Source organism: Mercenaria mercenaria, chromosome 12 (assembly GCF_021730395.1).
Source record: "Mercenaria mercenaria strain notata chromosome 12, MADL_Memer_1, whole genome shotgun sequence".
NCBI lineage: Eukaryota > Metazoa > Mollusca > Bivalvia > Venerida > Veneridae > Mercenaria > Mercenaria mercenaria.
The window spans coordinates 28,934,796-28,954,560 of NC_069372.1; the positions used below are offsets into that span (position 1 = coordinate 28,934,796).

General features: G+C 35.6%; 1 protein-coding gene across 1 annotated transcript in view; it reads left to right on the plus strand.

Moving 5' to 3' along the window:
• The window catches only part of LOC123533580 (ceramide glucosyltransferase-B-like), a 59,099-nt gene that overhangs the window by 4,333 nt on the left and 35,001 nt on the right, over positions 1–19,765 (plus strand). The window contains exon 2 of the mRNA XM_045315281.2: positions 12,466–12,604. Coding sequence (XP_045171216.1) covers positions 12,466–12,604 — 139 coding nt within the window. The remainder of the gene's footprint in view (positions 1–12,465; positions 12,605–19,765) is intronic.

Sequence of the window (19,765 nt, forward strand, 5' to 3'; positions counted from 1 at the left end):
CATAAAAGGTCACTTTTACCTATTTGACAGCAAAATAAATAAGGGCGCCAAAACTCATGGGCGTCAAAACAGATGATCGAAGGATAGCAGTCAGTTACTGGATGCAGGGGTGTAAAAAAATTTTTCACACCACTCGTCCTGCAGGACTAGTAGCCAGTAATATCTACTTGCCCTTAGTGAACAGTCGCTCGCCCTAATAATTGACACCTTTAATACTGTCACTTTTATGAAAGGAGTACATGTATCCCAGACTCACCAGTTTTCGACGCACATAACAAGCAACATGGCCACGCTTTTTCGTTCAGTAACATACATGACTCTATTAGATGTTGCATGTGCACTAACCTTTTATGCATTGAATCATACCAATAACATCTTATTCTAAACAACTGACGGCCAGAAATCAAAAGGTAAACAACAACTAGTGTGGTCGGCCATAGTTTTTTCTAACACACGTATTTCGACGCATCTTTCATGATACTTGTTACGAAGCTTTTGATTGGCTTAAATATTTCACTGTAAGTAATGTGCTACACCATAACTGTCATGGATGCTGCAATAAAACTTGACACAAAAGCAGATGCAAGTAGATAATCAATATTAAGGCCAAATGATATAAATAAATCTGAAAACATTTTAACATTCATGAACATAAGTGGCTAAGAACATAAATAATCACTCTGCTTTTTTAATACACACTGTCTGATGTTTTTTCTTTCATTTTTCTGGACTGCAGTGTTTACAGAGGAATTTGGCACATTTTGTTTTATACAAAACTTTCAGGGGTCACACTGGGAATTTTTTTCTCTGAGCCACTGCTTTTTCCGAAGATAAAATTATGAGGCCAACAACGGCGAAGCGCATAGCATTGACGTTCTTGTAGAACTACATTATATGTACCAAAGTACTCATACTACTCAGGAGATTAATGTAGTTATTTCATATTTCTTAGTAACCCTTTAAAAGGCTATTTAGGAAATCAATTTGGGTTAATTTCTAAAATTATCATTTTTATAAACATCTGCCATTTAATAAAAAAAAATTCTGAAAATCACATTTAAAATAAAGAATCTGATGTCAAAAAAGAAAAAAAAATGTTTAAAAAAAACGGTGTCTCATTTTGCACATTGCCTATAAGTGAGTGGGGTTCGATGCCTTCGCATGTTTTATTCTCGAAAAATACTTCAAAATAAGAGCTCCTTTTGCAACAGTTGTCATATTTTTCTTAAATAAAGACCTTTTATTGATTTTTTTATTAAGATTGCACTAAAAAATCTCGTCAGAAATGACAGAAATATCTGAAAATCACGGTCGCGAAAATGGGTGACAAATTCGGAAAACGTAAGTTAAAATTAAATATTTGATAAAATATCTATGTTTTATTGCTTTTCTATCATCATAGCTATTCAATACTTACAATTTCTGCTTGTCTAAAGCATTTTTATTTGATTTTGCCCAAACTAACCCTAGGCAATCATAGAAAATTTGTCTAACGGCCGACTGCTCATAAAATCATATCAAGTGCACAAAATGATGATTATAATTATCCAGTTTCAATTCAATATTCTAATTATCGCCAATTAACTGCCTGATCAAATAGAAAATTTGCAAATTGGCTCCCTCCCTTTCAATAACGGATGTTGTGTCTACACAGATTATCGATTTTTCACACCTTTTGGTTTGTAAAACTGGCAATATTCTAGTTTTGCAGAAAGACATGGCTTCGAGCCATTTCCGCCAATTAGAAAATTTCGGAGCCACATTTAATTTTTTGTCGCAAATGGCTCAAGTGGCGATCGACAGCGTGACCCCTGACTTTAGATGAACCCAGTGTTCGCAGCCTACTTGACAATTAAGAGAAAAAAAAATAAAGTGTGTAGTAATGGTCGCATTGATATATAATGCTTACACCTTCCAAAACAGTGCATAAAATAGTGCGACTACATATGTCACATGGCAGTGATGTGACCTTGATGGCACCAAAGTCCGCTGCAGACGTACAACAACATTTCCAGTAACTTTTTTAATCTAAGCTTCCACAGGGACGTTTTTAAAATGGATGAAAATTTGCATTAGTAGAAACATTAAAAATCATGTATAGGGTAAATGTAAGTTGATAAATATCTTCAAATCCTGAACTTTCCAACTTTTTTATCGGTAAAAGTAACCATGATGTTTTCTGTCATTACACCGAGTAACTAGTCATCGGAAACCCCAAGTTAATCGAGAAGGAGGTCAAAACAAAAATGGCGTCGAAATAGGTGTGCGTAAAATTACGTGGTGGGAGGATATTATGTACAATAGTATCAGGTCTAGGAAAGTGGAATATTTACAGATTATCTGTAAATTTACAGCTAATCTATAAATTTACAGATTTTGCAGTCTGTAAATTTACGGATTGTGTGTATGTAAACTGATGAAATTACATTTGTTCTCAAAACCACAGCTTGGAATTAATTGGTTTATTTACAGCATGCATAAATTAAGGTCATTTGTGGGTTTCAGCCATTTTTGTTGACTTTGAGTTTTTGGCATTTTAAGAAAAATCAAAGTCAACAGAAATGACTGAAAGTTACAACTGACCTTTATTTATACATACCATATGTAAAACAATTAATTTCAAGCTGCGATTTTGTTTCTGATTATAATTTTAGCAGTTTTCAAACACTTGATCTGTAAATTTACAGATAATCTGTAAATATTCCACTTTCCTAGACCTGAGTATTATTTCCCGAAAAATATTTATTTTGAAAAGTGTCTAAAAAAATTGGACACAATAATCATCGTCCATCCATCCGTGTTGAAAGAGAAAAAAAAACGTTAACAATTATCGGTAATTATTCAATTCATAAACTAAGTAATTGACCTTGTTTTCATTATCAATTTACACCCCCTCAATGAGCTAAAACAAGTGTGTCGGTATTTTCTGAAGTGGAGATCAAAACGGTATTTTTGCTTGAGATTTTCATGGCATAACGTCATGTTTTCGCGCCATGTGACACATCACTGTCTGATCATACCGCCTCGGTTCTTAAAATTACTGAGAAGTAGAAATCAATAAAAAGTTTCTTCTTTAATTTGTTATCAAAAGCGAATGTGCTATATCCTGTATAAAAGATAAATGTCTCAAACTTTGATAGTAGTGGATATCCTACCTCTGTAACCTATTTGCCCTCAAGGAATTTACATTATTGTTTGACAAGAAAAACATTTTAATTGTCGTGTCAAAGAATACATGTACAAAGAGTCATTTAAAACTTATTAAAAACTGCAATGACATCACATTGCTTTATTTTAAAATCGCATTTCTATTTACGTTCACGAGGTCACGTAACCTATTTTGCCGCACTAACAGAAATCTGTTTGTCAAAAATCGTTTTACTCCATGTATTGTAATTGCTGCCGCTTTTTCATTATTTAAGATTTTTAGCTCGACTATTTGAAGAATAAGTAGAGCTATCCTACTCACCTCGGCGTCGGCGTCGGCATCACACCTTGGTTAAGTTTTTCGTACCAGTCCACATTTTGACAAAGTCTTTTGAGATAAAGCTTTGAAACTTTCAACACTTGTTTACCATCATCATGGCCAGTTATAGACAAGAGCACATAACTCCATCAAGGATTTTGGCTGAATTATGGCCCCTTTTGACTTAGAAATCATGGTCAAGTTTTTCGTACCAGTTCATATTTTGACAAAGTCTTTTAAGATAAAGCTTTGAAACTTTCAACACTTGTTTACCATCACCATGGCCAGTTATAGGCAAGAGTACATAACTCCATCAGGGATTTTGGCTGAATTATGGCCCTTTTCGACTTGGAAATCTTGGTTAAGTTTTTCGTACCAGTTCATATTTAGACAAAGTCTTTTGAGATAAAGCTTTGAAGCTTTCAACACTTGTTTACCATCACCATGTCCAGTTATAGGCAAGAGCACATAACTCCATCAAGGATTTTGGCTGAATTATGGCCCTTTTTGACTTAGAAATCTGGGTTAATATTAAGTACCAGTTCATATTTTGACAAAGTCTTTTGAGAGATAGCTTTGAAACTTTCAACACCTGTTTACCATCACCATGTCCAGTTATAGGCAAGAGTACATAACTCCATCAAGGATTTTTGCTGAATTATGGCCCCTTTTCACTTAGAAATCTTGGTTAAGTTTTTCGTACCAGTTCATATTTTTTGTAAAGTGTTTGACATATGGCTTTGAAACTTTTATCACTTGTTTAGTATAATAGTCTCTATCAGTAGGAAAGAGAACATAACTCTACCTTCTATTTTGGCTGAATTATGGCCCTTTTTGGACTTTGAAATTGGTTCTGTTTTCATACAAGTCCATGTTTTGTCAAAACTATTTGACATATGGCTTTTAAACTTTGAACACTTGTTTATTATTATGATTTCCATCTGTAGACAAGAGTACATAACTATTTTGACTGAATTATGGCCCGTTTTGGACTTTGAAATTGGCTCATATATTGCCATTTAGTCCAAGACTTATTGAAATCAAAGTAATACAGGAACATTATTTGTCTAATCTATTTATTTCTTTTGTCTGAATATCCGTGGAAATATTTTGACCCCATTCTTCAATCAATTCTTCGAATAGTCGAGCGCGCTGTCATCAGACAGCTCTTGTTTTATTCTGTTTTTTTTTTTGTACTGTCTGGTCAAAAGTCTGAATTTTATGCCCAGAGTATTTATCATTTATTTACTTTTAGAAAGAAATAAGTAACTAAGATCGTGCTATTTGAAATTTTACAAATGATTATATCAAAATTCGACCGTTTTTTATAGAATTTTGCCTACATTTATGTTGATACCTTATTAAAATCATTATGAAATTCAAATTGTGTTATTTCTCAAGGGGTGTTGAAAAATTGAAGCGAAAATGTTTAAAAAATGAATGCACTACACACAGTTTTTGTGTACGTGTCGATGTAAATTAGATATTACGATAGGCCGCATGTGCTTGTGGAATGGAAAATTACCGGCATGACGTTTTGATATCTTTACGATTCGCGGGTAAATTCCAGTCAATCCAGGTAGCGACTGAACCATCTCAAAGTTTGTTGACGTTTTGGAGATGTAATTTGTGAACTTTGGTAAAGTAAGGACGTAAAAAAAACACTCGCCCGATCGGTCGAGTATACAGTGAGGTCCACTCGTGCTGCTCAGACTTGAACTCGCCAATGCAAGCGGGCGAGTGGAATTTTACACCCCTAGGATGGCTAGAAAATCCTCAGGAGATTTTCTAGCTGTCTGATAATAGATCTTAAGTAATGATACCTGTTGTTTACTAAAGATATCGATACTTATCTGAAAACAAAATTTCGTGTGATTTTCCGGCACAACCAGTACCAGGTCCGACCGCTTAACAAGGTTTCTGTCCAGTTTTGCTAAAATGCAAGTGCAACTCTTTCAGTCTTTGGTTTATTGCCCCACACTTTCTGTCAACATAAATGCTTTTTGGCTGATTCAGACCTCAAACTTTTAATTAACAGTCAATAATGACCATGAATTTAGGATGGTTCAGCAATTTTCAGAAAATAATGTTGATTATAGCTTATATTGAGGTTTAACTTGAAGAAAGGACATAAAATATACACCGTACAAGCAGGGAAGAAGTTTTGACAAACTAAAATGCATCATTTATGCATTTAAATAAGGACTTTAATTATTCTTTGCATCAGACATTAAACTTAATACTCATAAACTTTATTTTTACTCATGACATCAGTGTCAGGAAAACTAGACAATTTGGTCCGAATCAGCCAGGGTCCGAGTCAGCCTGTATTCTTCTTACTGAATTCCGGGCAGGTTATGTAATTTTGAAAGTCATCAGTAGGAAGTCGTGCTGAAAATTTACAACCTAAATCCTACTGTGTGTGGTATTTTTGCTCCAACAAAAAGAAACAGCACTAAACTTTTGCTGCAGTTTCATTTCACCATGACAAACATAGAACACCCATAAATCAAGACTGGTAACAAACATCATAAGGTTAGAGACCACCAATTGTTTTCCCATAGACCTACATTGTAACATTATGGCGTGTACGGCCTTCCATACATCGAAACATGTATATCTAATTACAAGTTTTTCAAGAACTGTCTTAGTTCTACCAAAATATCGGACGAAAAACATATGAATAGTGATACTTTATTTAAGTAATTTTCGTGTGGATGAGATGACCCCCAGTTTACATCATTGACATGGTGGGAGAAATTCGTTTGATAAAACTTTTTTTCAATACACATAAAATGTAGCAAATGTTGTCAAAATGTATAATAAAATACTGTAAATGCGGTGAAAAAATATCAATTTTGAAAAAATACTCACTTCCTGGGTTTGTTTACATGACTGACCAGTCAGAACGCACAGATGTTACCTTATTCCTAGGTATACACTTACCTCATTCCCAGTAAGTTTCCTGTACTTTTTAGCTCGACTATACAAAGTATAAGGAGAGCTATCCTACTCGCCCCGGCGTCGGCGTCTTTCCGCATCCCCACCTTGGTTAAAGTTTTGGTGCACTTCCTCTTTTTTTCAACTTATCTCTGTAATTACTTGATGGATTTGATTCAAACTTGAAATACTTATTCCTCATCATCATCCACATCATCTGACATAAGGGCCATAACTCTGGCACCAATATTTCATGAATTATCCCCCTTTTCACTTAGATTTTCAGGTTAAAGTTTTGATGCACTTTCACTCTGTCTCTGTTATTACTGAATGGATTTGATTCAAACTTAAAATAGTTGTTCAGCATCATCACCAACATCATATGACACAAGATGCATAACTCTGGCACAATTTTTCATGAATTATTCCCCTTTTAACTTACAATTTCAGGTTAAAGTTTTATGCACTTTCACTCTATCTGTTATTACTGAATGGATTGATTCAAACTTAAAATAGTTATTCAGCATCATCACCAACATCATTTGACACAAGATGCATAACTCTGGCACAATTTTTCATGAATTATTCTCCTTTTTACTTAGAATTTCAGGTTAAAGTTTTATGCACTTTCACTCTATCTCTGTTATTACTGAATGGATCTGATTCAAACTTAAACAATTGTTCAACAGCATTACCATTATCATATTACACAAGGTGCATAACTCTGGGACCAATTTTTCATGATTTATTCCCCCTTTTTACTTAGAATTTTAGGTTAAAGTTTTGATGCACTTTCACTCAGTCTCTGCTATTACTGAATGGATTTAATTCAAACTTAAAATAGTTGTTCAACATCATCACCCGCACCATATGACGCAAGATGCATAACTCTGGCACCAATATTTAATGAATTATGCCCCTTTTTGCTTAGGATATACTTATATAGTGTTTTGATACATTTTATCTTTACCTCTCTTATTACTTTAAGTTGATATTTTTGACATAGACTCGGGCTATTGTGCAATATCTTCATCCACAATTGGAGTCATTAAACACTCCAGTGACAGCTTTAGTTTCCTCAGATGTGCCCAGTTTCACTATCCAGCATCGAAATAGTCGAGCGCGCTGTCTCCTGTGACAGCTCTTGTTTGAATTGGTGGTCTCTGACCATAACCAACATAGCAGATCAATATTCTGTAGGCACACTTGCCTCAGTTGGCAGCTAGATTACAGGAGGTAGGGTATAGTATAGGGGTGGGTATTGCCACGAAAATTGGTATTGCGATATATTGCAATATTGTATGTGGATATTGCAATATACTGGGATATATTGTACCAGTTATTTAATGAACAAAAACATGATGAATCATACTGTTTTCTTCAAATTTATTCAATTAAAAATGAGTAAAATGACTAGTATCAACAACAAGAGTGTTTGCTCGACCTTCTCAATAAATAAAAATACCAAAAAAAAAAAGTTTTGACTAGATTATGGGGAGTATTGTCAAATTGTCATACACAAATACTATTAACTGTTGATGATTTTGCCTTTATTTTCAACAATCTCGAAGTCCGACATGTTGCTATCATGCTATGACGCCGATTACCGGATATTCAAAAGCGAAAGTAGACTGCGTCAAAATATTCGTTAGTTTATTGTGCGGCACTATATTCGGTTTACGGATACAATCATATAACACAGGTTGCTCAATTCACCGATTTTAAACGAGGAAAGTGGTATAGCTGTTGTATGAATAATAAATTCTAGTTGATAGAAAAATTACTAATGAGTCGTTGACAGATAGGAAATTATATTTATCTAAATTTTCTTATTGGTTTTATTATGTGGAATTGGGTCCGTAAAATAGCTGTAAACCAGTCTGCTACCTGCACCGGAAATGAAAGGAGAAAAATGAAAACAAAGTTGAATCGTGCTGGCAAGAAAAGGATTTTTTTTGTGAATCTTCTTGGTTTACGTTAGTGTTACTTAATGTTATAGAATAACCGGTATTCGAAAATCATATCGCAATATCGTATCGTCGGAAAAAACATCGCAATAACCGGTCTACCGCGGTATATCGCCCACCCCTAGTATAGTAAATGGCAGGCAATAGTTAGTGCATTATCTAAGGAACAATGTTATGGGCACAAACCCGCCCGCTTAGCTCAGTAGGTAGAGCGTCGGTCTACGGATCGTTGGGTCGTGAGTTCGATCCTCGGGCTGGGCGTATGTTCTCCGTGACTATTTGATAAACGACATTGTGTCTGAAATCATTAGTCCTCCACCTCTGATAATTCATGTGGGGAAGTTGGCAGTTACTTGCGGAGAACAGGTTTGTACTGGTACAGAATCCAGGAACACTGGTTAGGTTAACTGCCCGCCGTTACATGACTGAAATACTGTTGAAAAGCGGCATTAAACCCAAAACAAACAAACAAATATTATAGGCACAACGGGTCAAGGGAACCTAGGTGTCACATCTACATTGATAGCTGTAGTGTTATTTCTAGAGCGACGCAGCGGGGCGCCCCGCCTGCCCTTCTTTACTGTTGCCATGCCTCGACGATTTTTTGATCAGCAAATTACGTCATGGCGAGTGCACACAGGTAATGAGAATCAATGAAGTGTTAAAACTAATTGATAAAGAGTATGGATCCTGTGTAATGTCAAAAAGGTGTTCGTAAGCAGCCAGCTGATTACTGAGCACATGAAAAGTGCCCTAGATTTCTTTGGTCAAAATTTAAATTAGACCGTTGTTTAATATAATAACAAGTATATATCAATGCAGTTTGATTCTACTGTAATTTCAACTAGAAAATGCACAAATTTTAATGAATATCGAAAGTAAAAATAAGATTAGGATGTCTGTTTACGAGTCTTATTACTCACCATGTCGTATGCAATTTTTCCATATTTCCTTCAAAAAGGCTGACTGTTGGTGTATTTTTTAAGATGAGAAACATCAAAATTTGAGGAACTATCTCTGGTTTACCCTAGTGGGTCATGTAAACTGAGAAAAAACTACTTTCAGACAACATTCGGAAAGTGTACCAGTATCCAGATAGTATATTTTGGATATGCGTTATAGTAATCTTTAACTTGACTATAATAGCACTTTTCTGTTAATGAAATATTGATGAAAGACCTGATTAATGCAACATGACTTTGCGGATCTGCCATTAATATGATGCAGACGTTCTTTAGTACAAATAAAATGGCTGTGTTAGATCAAAAGAATTGACAATTGCCTTTCATTAGCTAATCCACCAAAACAACGAAGCCGATGTCGCTGTCAAAAGTTCTTGTATTTACTTCACCAAAAGTTCCCGTATTTACTGCATGGTGCTATGTTAAGATATTGCTAGTGTGAGATAAGCGATACACACTTCAGTTGCACTTGATTTGTTGTTATTGTTGTTGAATACGTAGCCTTAGGTACCATTTCTCCATGTTGAATATGAAATTTTAAAAGCGATTTCCAGTAGTCATTGTTATCTACTAAAGTAGTAAAACAAATTCAATAATTTATGAGCCATCAATGTTAAAATTACAAAAGAAAACAATTTAATTCTGTCCAGCATCCAGATAGCTTTGTGTTCTGTCTTCTCTGGCAGCTTGTTTAGGTTGTACAGAACTTATACGTTATTATTATGTCTCCCCCTCCCCACCGGGAAACATATTATTTTTGCCCTATCCGTCTGTACATACATACTTCACACTTCATTTCCGATCAATAACTAGAAAACCATTTGACCCAGAGCCTTCAAACTTCATAGGATGGCAGGGCTTATGGAGTAGACAACCTCTATTATGTTTGGGGCCACTCCATCAAAGGTCAAGGTCACAGGAGCCTGAACATGGAAACCAATTTCCGATCAATAACTTGAGAACCACTTGACCCAGAATGTTGAAACTTTACAGGATGATTGGCCATACAGAGTAGATGACCCTTATTGATTTTGGGGTCACTCTGTTAAAGGTCAAGGTCACAGGGGCCCAAACATGGAAAACCATTTCCGATCAGTAACTTGAGAACCACTTGACCCAGGATGTTGAAACTTCATAGGATGATTGATCATGCAGAGCAGATGACCCCTATTGATTTTGGGGTCACTGTTAAAGGTCAAGGTCACAGGGGCCTGAACATGGAAAACCATTACCGAGCAATAACTAGAATACTACTTGACCCAGAATGTTGAAACTTGATAGGATGATTGGACATATAGAGTAGATGACCCCTATCGATTTTGGGGTCACTCGATCAAAGGTCAGTGTCACGGGCCCGCACATGGAAAACCATTTCTGGTCAGTTACTTGAGAACCACCTGGCCAAGAAAGTTGAAACTTGATAGGATGATTGGTCATGCAGATTAAAAGACCCCTATTGACTTTGGGGTCGCTCTGTCAAGGTCACAGGGGCCTGAATATGGAAAACCATTTCCAATCAATAACTTGATAACCGCTTGACCCAGAATGTTGAAACTCCATAGGATGATTGGACATGCAAAAAAGATGGCCCCTATTGATTTTGGGGGTCACTCTTTAAAGGTCAAGGTCACAGAGACACAAACATGGAAAACCATTTCCGGTCAGTAACTTGAGAATGACTTGACCTAGAATGTTGAAACCTTAGAGGATTTTTGGACATGCAGAGTAGATTACCCCTATTGATTTTGGGGTCACTCTATTAAAGGTCAAGGTTGCAGCAGACAGAACATGGAAATCCATTTCCGGTCATTAACTTGAGAACCATTTGACCTAGAACCTTCAAACTTCATAGGGTGATGGGGCTTACAGACAAGATGACCCTTATTATTTTTGGGGTCACTCCATGAAAGGTCAAGGTCACAGGGGGCTGAACATAGGAAATGCTTTCCAATCAATAACTTGAGAACCACTTGACCCAGGATGTTGAAACTTAATAGGATGATTGGACATGCAGAGTAGATGACCCATGCTGATTTTGGGGTCACATGATCAAAGGTCAGGGTCACAGGGGCTGAACATAGAAAACGGTTTCCAATTCATAACTTGAAAACCATTAGGCCCAGAATGTTGAAACTTAGGTGGATGATTTGACATGCCAATTAGATGATCCCCATTGTAGCCAACCATCAGTATCTCTTTGACTTCTGCTCCTGTCCCCTATTGACTCCTTGCTTATATGACTATGCATTGGGGGAGACATGTGCTTTTCTACAAAAGCATCGTCTAGTTATTTATAACTACTAGGGGTGGGTATTGCCACGAAAATTGGTATTGCGATATATTGCAATATCGTATGTGGATATTGCAATATACTGCAATATATTGTACCAGTTATTTAATGAACAAAAACATGACGAATCATACTGTTTTTTTTTTTCAAATTTATTCAATTAAAAATGAGTATCAACAACACGAGTGTTTGCTTGACCTTCTCAATAAATAAAAATACCAGTAAACAAAAAAATAAAGCTTTAACTAGATTATGGGGAGTTGCTATGACGTCGATTACCGGATATTCAAAAGCGAAAGTAGACTGTGTCAAAATATTATTTAGTTTATTGTGCGGCACTACATTCGGATTACGGATACAATCATATAACACAGGTTGCTCAGTTCACCGATTATAAACGAGGAAAGTGGTATAGCTGTTGTATGAATAATAAATTCTAGTTGATAGAAAAATTACTAATGAGTCGCTGACAAATACCAAATTATATTTATCTAAATTTTCTTATTGGTTTTATTATGTGGAATTGGGTCCGTAAAATAGCTGTAAACCAGTCTGCTACCTGCACCGGAAATGAAAGGAGAAAAATGAAAACAAAGTTGAATCGTGCTGGCAAGAAAAGGATTTTTTGTGAATCTTCTTGGTTTACGTTAGTGTTACTTAATGTTATAAAATAACCGGTATTCGAAAATCATATCGCAATATCGTATCGTCGGAAAAAACATCGCAATAACCAGTCTGAAGCGGTATATCGCCCACCCCTAATAACTACATCAAGCAGTTTTGAATGCATTTTAGATTTATACATTATATTTCAGTTAATTCAATATATGTTTATTGCAGATTGCGAAAACTTCACAAACCGTCTCCTCAAACTTCCCCGGAAGACCTCCAGGGTGTTTCCATCATCAAACCCCTTGTAGGAGTTGACTCTAATCTCTATTACAATCTCGAGACATTCTTCAATATCAAGTATCCAGCCGTAAGTATAGAAATGTCATGCTGTTATTAATCTACTCTCCAGACATAGATTCTCCTAATGATACTAGGTTTGACTAGAGGTAGGAATTATGATAAATCCGTTAAAAATGGAAATGTTTAAGGATCCGATATCTACCTCCTCGCCGATTTTGGGGCCGATCATTCCCCAGGCAAAATAATATACTTGTTGTATACTGTCTTGGCTTCATGTCTGTCGATGCCCTGTGCCTTATCCGCGACGTGCACACTCCGGAGGGAAGGAGAAGATGTCTGGACTAGATTGTAAATTGAGATTTATATATAATGCAATTAAAAGCATTTAAAAAGCTTTTTAAAAGTCATAAAATAAAAAAGGACAACTCTATTTTTGATGAATGACCTTATATTAAGTTTGAAATACAAAGGTCAAAAATAAAGAACTAAATATTAATGCTTTATAAACATCTAAGTAGTGAAAAATGCCCATTAAAGGGAGATAATTCAAAAATTGCAAACTATTAAAGGAATAATTTCATACATTGAGCAATTACTTTAGCTTTGAAATTGTTCTTGAAAAATGATTTAAACATTTTAATGACAAGATTAAAAACTATTTTTGATTCAATGTGATACTAGGATGAAATGGTTGAAGGACAAATTGCTTGGTTAAAGTATAAAATGAAATAGAGATTTAAAAAAAATAATGGCTTCTAATTCTGGCACTTTAGGGTATGAAATGGTCCCAAGATTTTGCAATTGGCTTAAGTCATGGCTAAAAGTGTGAAACAGCCATCAATCATGATCTTAATCTGTTTTTTTTTTTTTGTTTTTTTTTTTACATTATATAAAAAATTCCCGAATTTGGTATTTTACGACGCAAATTTCCCCTTCTGAAAGTACCCACCACCCTTCCCCAAAACAACAAAAAAAGGGCTGCTCCTAATCTCTATAAATTGGCTGTAGATCCAACATTTGCCGATCTACACAATGTCATGTAGATAGTATTGAGAAAAAAATGATTTTTTTATTCATTTATGATTTTATTTCAACCTAACTTGCACACAACTTGTATCACCATAAGATCTCGGTTTCTTTCTTGAACTGGCCAGATCCCATTATGGGTTTCAGAGTTATGGCCCCAGAAAGGGCCAAAATCAGCTATTTTGACCTTGTCTGCACAATAACAGCTTTATTTATGATTTGATTTTTATCAAACTGGCACACAACTTGTATCACCATAAGATCTTGGTTCCTTTCTTGAACTGGCCAGATTCCTTTATGGGTTCCAGAGTTATGGCCCCTGAAAGGACCAGAATTAGCTATTTTGACCTTGCCTGCACAATAGCAGCTTCATTAACCAGGTTTTCAACGAAAACCTGAGTTATTAGATTGGGGTAGATGTCGGTCGGGCGGGAGGCGGCGGCGGCGTCAAACTGGTGTTTCCGGTCAATATCTTTTGTTTCGGTAAAGATATTTGAATAAAACTTGGTATGTATGTAGCTTATATCAAGACAAAGGCTGGGATTGATTTTGGGGTTTCTGGGGTCAAGGTCAAGGTCACTGTTACTTAAAATAGAAAAAGGGTTTCCGGTCAATAACTTTTGTTTCAGTAAAGATATTTGAATAAAACTTGGTATGTATGTAGCTTATATCAAGACAAAGGCTGGGATTGATTTTGGGGTTTCTGGGGTCAAGGTCAAGGTCACTGTTACTTAAAATAGAAAAAGGGTTTCCGCTCAATAACTTAACTTAGGAATGAGCTATCATGATGAAACTTGGTGTATAGAAAACTTATATAAAGTTGTAGCTTGGGATTGATTTTGGGGTTTCTGGGATCAAGGTCAAGGTCATTGTTACTAAAAATAGGGTTAGGTTAGGGTTAGGGTTAGCATATCTTTTACATGCATGGAGGGATTTTGATGAAAGTTGGCACAATTGTTCACCATCATGAGACAGATTGTCATGAGCAAGAACCAGGTCCCTAGGTCTAAGGTCAAGGTCACACTTAGAGGTCAAAGGATACAAGAATGAAAACTTTGTCTGGTGCATATCTTCTTCATGCATAGAGGCATTTTGATGTAACTTGGCACAATTATACACCATCATGAGACGAAGTGTCTTGCGCAGTTCCCTTGTTTAGAATTACTTCCCTTTGTTGTTACTATAAATAGCTTATATTGTAACTTTTTCATTACTAGACGTAGGGAAAAATCGAGACCACTTTTCCGTAGTACAACATGCATGTTACATCCAATTTTGAGGTGAATTTTGACCAATCTCTACCTGGTAAGGATTTCTGTGTGGACTTACAATTTTTTTTTTTTTGTATTTTTTTTTTTTTTTTTTTTTTTTTTAAGATTAACTTCCCTTAGTTGTTACTATAAATAACTTATATTGTAACTTTTTTATAATTGACCGTAGGGAAAAACCAAGACCACTTTTCTGTGGTACTACATAGTTGTTACTTTCTAATTTTAGGTGTATTTTAAGGTATCTCTACCTGGTAAGGAGTTTTTTTGTGGACTTAGAAAAACAAAAGAATTACAATGATTACTAAACAACCACAAAATTAAAATTACATCTGCAAATACAGGTGCTAGAGTAAAGAAATTTGCTGTGACGGGCGTATATTGTGACATTCTGGCACTCTTGTTTATTCTTATGAAAAGTGTTGAAAACCTGGTTTCGTGGCATTGCCGCGTTTCTTGTTTATGATTTGAATTAAATCAAACTTGCACAAAACTTGTGTTGCCATAAGATCTCAGTTCCTTTGTTGAACAGGCCAGATCCCCTAATGGGTTGCAGAGTTATGGCCCTTGAAAGGCCCTAAATTTGCTATTTTGACCTTGTTTGCACAATAGCAACTTCATTTATGATTTGATTTTAACCAAACTTGCACACAACTTGTATCACCACAAGATATTGGTTCCTTTCTTGAACTGGCCAGATTCCATCATGGGTTCCAGAGTTATGGCCCCTTAAATGTCCAAAATTGGCTATTTTGGCTTTTGCAGCCATATAGAGACTTCATTTATGGTTTGATTTGATACAAATTTCCAAAATATCTTCAACAACAATAAATCTTGGATTCCATGACAAATCATATCCAATCATAGTTTCCGGAGTTATTTTATGTCTGATTACCTCCCCTGATTGTAGTCAAAATGGATTTATATCAGTAAGTACTTATAGGACTTATCTGAAATTTCATTATTGTCTTTAGGTGGACTGATCCAATCATGGTAGATAACTATGGACTGATTTTATGTCAAATTACCTCTCTTTATTTCAAATTAAAATGGGTATATCTCCATAACTAATGAAGATACTGATCTGAAATTTCATTTATGTCAGATTTTTTTGGCAGATCCTTCTTTTGTTCACTTACAATAATTTTCTTTTTACATTACTATAAATAGCTTATTTTTAGTAACTTTTTAGCTCACCTGTCACAAAGTGACAAGGTGAGCTTTTGTGATCGCGCTGTTGATACTCATGTCCGTGCGTGCGTCCGTAAACTTTTGCTTGTGACCACTCTAGAGGTCACATTTTTCATGGGATCTTTATGAAAGTTGGTCAGAATGTTCATCTTGATGATATCTAGGTCAAGTTCGAAACTGGGTCACGTGCCTTCAAAAACTAGGTCAGTAGGTCTAAAAATAGAAAAATCTTGTGACCTCTCTAGAGGCCATATATTTCAAAGGTCCTCATGAAAATTGGTCAGAATGTTCACCTTGATGATATCTAGGTCAAGTTTGAAACTGGGTCACGTTCCATCAAAAACTAGGTCAGTAGGTCTAAAAATAGAAAAACCTTGTGACTTCTCTAGAGGCCTTATATTTCACAAGATCTTCATGAAAATTGGTCAGAACGTTTACCTTGATGATATCTAGGTCAAGTTCGAAACTGGGTCAGGTGCCGTCAAAAACTAGGTCAGTAGGTCAAATAATAGAAAAACCTTGTGACCTCTCTAAAGGCCATATTTTTCATGGGATCTGTATGAAAGTTGGTCTGAATGTTCATCTTGGTGATATCTAGGTCAAGTTCGAAACAGGGTCACGTGCGGTCAAAAACTAGGTCAGTAGGTCTAAAAATAGAAAAACCCTGTGACCTCTCTAGAGGCCATATATTTCATGAGATCTTCATGAAAATTGGTCAGAATGTTCACCTTGATGATATCTAGGTCAAGATCGAAAGTGGGTCACGTGCCGACAAAAACTAGGTCAGTAGGTCAAATAATAGAAAAACCTTGTGACCTCTCTAGAGGCCACATTTTTCATGGGATCTGTATGAAAGTTGGTCTGAATGTTCATCTTGATGATATCTAGGTCAAATTCAAAAGTGGGTCACATGCCATCAAAAACTAGGTCAGTAGGTCAAATAATAGAAAAACCTTGTGACCTCTCTAAAGACCATATTTTTCATGGGATCTGTATGAAAATTGGTCTGAATGTTCATCTTGATGATATCTAGGTCAAGTTCGAAACTGGGTCATGTGCGGTCAAAAACTAGGTCAGTAGGTCTAAAAATAGAAAAACCTTGTGACCTCTCTAGAGGCCATACTTGTGAATGGATCTCCATAAAAATTGGTCAGAATGTTCAGCTTGATGATATCTAGATCGATTTTGAAACTGGGTCATGTGCCATCAAAAACTAGGTCAGTAGGTCAAATAATAAAAAAACCTTGTGACCTCTCTAGAGGCCATACTTTCCATGGGATCTGTATGAAAGTTGGTCTGAATGTTCATCTTGATGATATCTAGGTTAAATTTGAAACTGGATCAACTGCGATCAAAAACTAGGTCAGTAGGTCTAAAATTATTCAAATCTTTTGACCTCTCTAGAGGCCATATTTTTCAATGGCTCTTCATGAAAATTGATCTGAATATTCACCTTCATGATATCTAGGTCAATTTCGAAACTGGGTCACGTGCGGTCAAAAACTAGGCCAATAGGTATAAAAATAGAAAAACCTTGTGACCTCTCTAGAGGCCATATTTTTCATGAGATCTTCATGAAAATTAGTGAGAATGTTCACCTTGATGATATCTAGGTAAAGTTCAAAAGAGGGTCACATACCTTCAAAAATAAGGTCAATAGGTCAAATAATAGAAAAATCTTGTGACCTCTCTAGAGACCATATTTTTCAATGGATCTTCATGAAAATTGGTCAGAATTTTTATCTTGATAATATCTAGGTCAAGTTCAAAACTGGGTCACATGAGCTCAAAAACTACGTCACTATGTCAAATAATAGAAAAAACGATGTCATACTCAAAACTGGGTCATGTGGGAAGAGGTGAGCGATTCAGGACCATCATGGTCCTCTTGTTTATTATTGGCCGTAGGGAAAAACAATCCACTTTTCTGTGACACAACATGGATGGTACCTCCAATTTTTAAGTGTGTTTTGACATATCTGTACCTTGTAAGAAATTTGTTTTTCTTTTTGGTTAAATTTCTTTCCTTTGTTGTTCCTGTCCTTTGGACTTAGATATTTTTTCTGAGGACCTTCTTGTCCTCAAGTGCAATGATAACAGGTGAGCGATATAGGGCCATCATAGCCCTGTTGTTTTTATATAAAAACAACAGGATGTATTTTGGAATGTCACTGTCCATTCCTTTGTCAATATTTTCTGTTTAAGGACTATTAAGTTGGAAACTATAATAGCTTTTGAACTTCAGATAATGATTAAGCACCATTTGAGGAGGATCCCTGTTTTTGAGGTCAGTAGTCAAAGGTCAAAATGACCTGAAAACTGAAATTGATTTTTCGATCATTCCATATTTTTGTCAGACATTATTGTAGGTACAGCTTTCAAACTTTACAGGATGACGAAGCACCACTTAAGGAGGATCCCTGTTGTTTTTCGGTTCCATCAGGGTTCTCATTATATTTTAAAGTAGGAGTCCTGGACTCCCTGGAAAAAGTTGAGTCCTGTATTTTTGCCGGTCACTAGATAAGGTGATTATGCCTCATGATAGCCTCTACCACTGAAGAGCGCCTGCTTTGAGTGCCGAGGGCGTTGGTTCAATCCCTGGTAGCCTCATACCAAAGACTTAAAAATGGTACTATAGTCAGTCCCACCTAATTTTGGACCTCCGATTATTTATACTGCGATAATTTATTTATACTGTATGTAAAATTGTCAAAAATGGCATCTTTAATACCAGAAGGTTAATATCTCTAGACACCTTTTTCATTTTTTTGAAAAAATGTAAAATGAAGTTAAAAATCAAGATTTTATGTTTTTCCCCATAGACTTGCGTTGTTAAATGACGTGACATCCATTCCAAGATGGCGGCGTCCATACAAATGTCATTTGGGGGTTTGCTCACAGTTGGCGACGTCTGATATATTTATTGTTGAATAAAATACATGGAAAATTAAAACAAACTTTGTCCAAAACTTGTAGGATTTACTTGTACGGAAGGTGCTAAATTAACATTGTGCTTCAAATTAAGCAGTTACAGTCGAATACTGTTACCTCGATATTCAAGGGACTGTAAAAATTGCATCGACCTATCCGAAGTTTCGACATAACGATATCTACTATCTGAGACTTCTTTGTACTTGTGTTGGACGTCTATATTGTCATTATCCAGTGCCTTTTTCCTCAGAGAGTTTGAAAGGGGAAAGAAATAATATAAAACGTAAATACGATTTTAATTTTATTTACAAATAAATATCTTAATTAAATACATACATACAACTTTTTAATTTTTCAAAATATACATTTAAACATTAGCATTTTCATTCCTTCCCTAAACAAGCCTGAATGCAGCCGTAACGTTCTTAGTTGAGTAGTCATTTTGACTATGCTTCAATAACAAAAATTTGCTAGTTAAATACGCATATTGTTACTCAATCCTAAATGGCAGATTTTTACTCCGTCAAACAGAAAATATTTTATCCAAATTAGTTTTTATATTTAAAAACAGCTTTCCTGCTTGCACAGTGTTTTATAACACTAATTATTGGGAATTAAATGCAAACTCCTGACATTTAAATTCGATTAAAGGTTAAATAACAAACAAAACAAACACACAAACTGACTTGACTATGATTAATACATCGCCGGACACCAATAGGTTGATTTTCACACCTTACAAATAACATGATGGATATTTTTGACAAGCTGTGATATCGACAAAACCAGGTGTAAAAACAGTACAGGTAAGT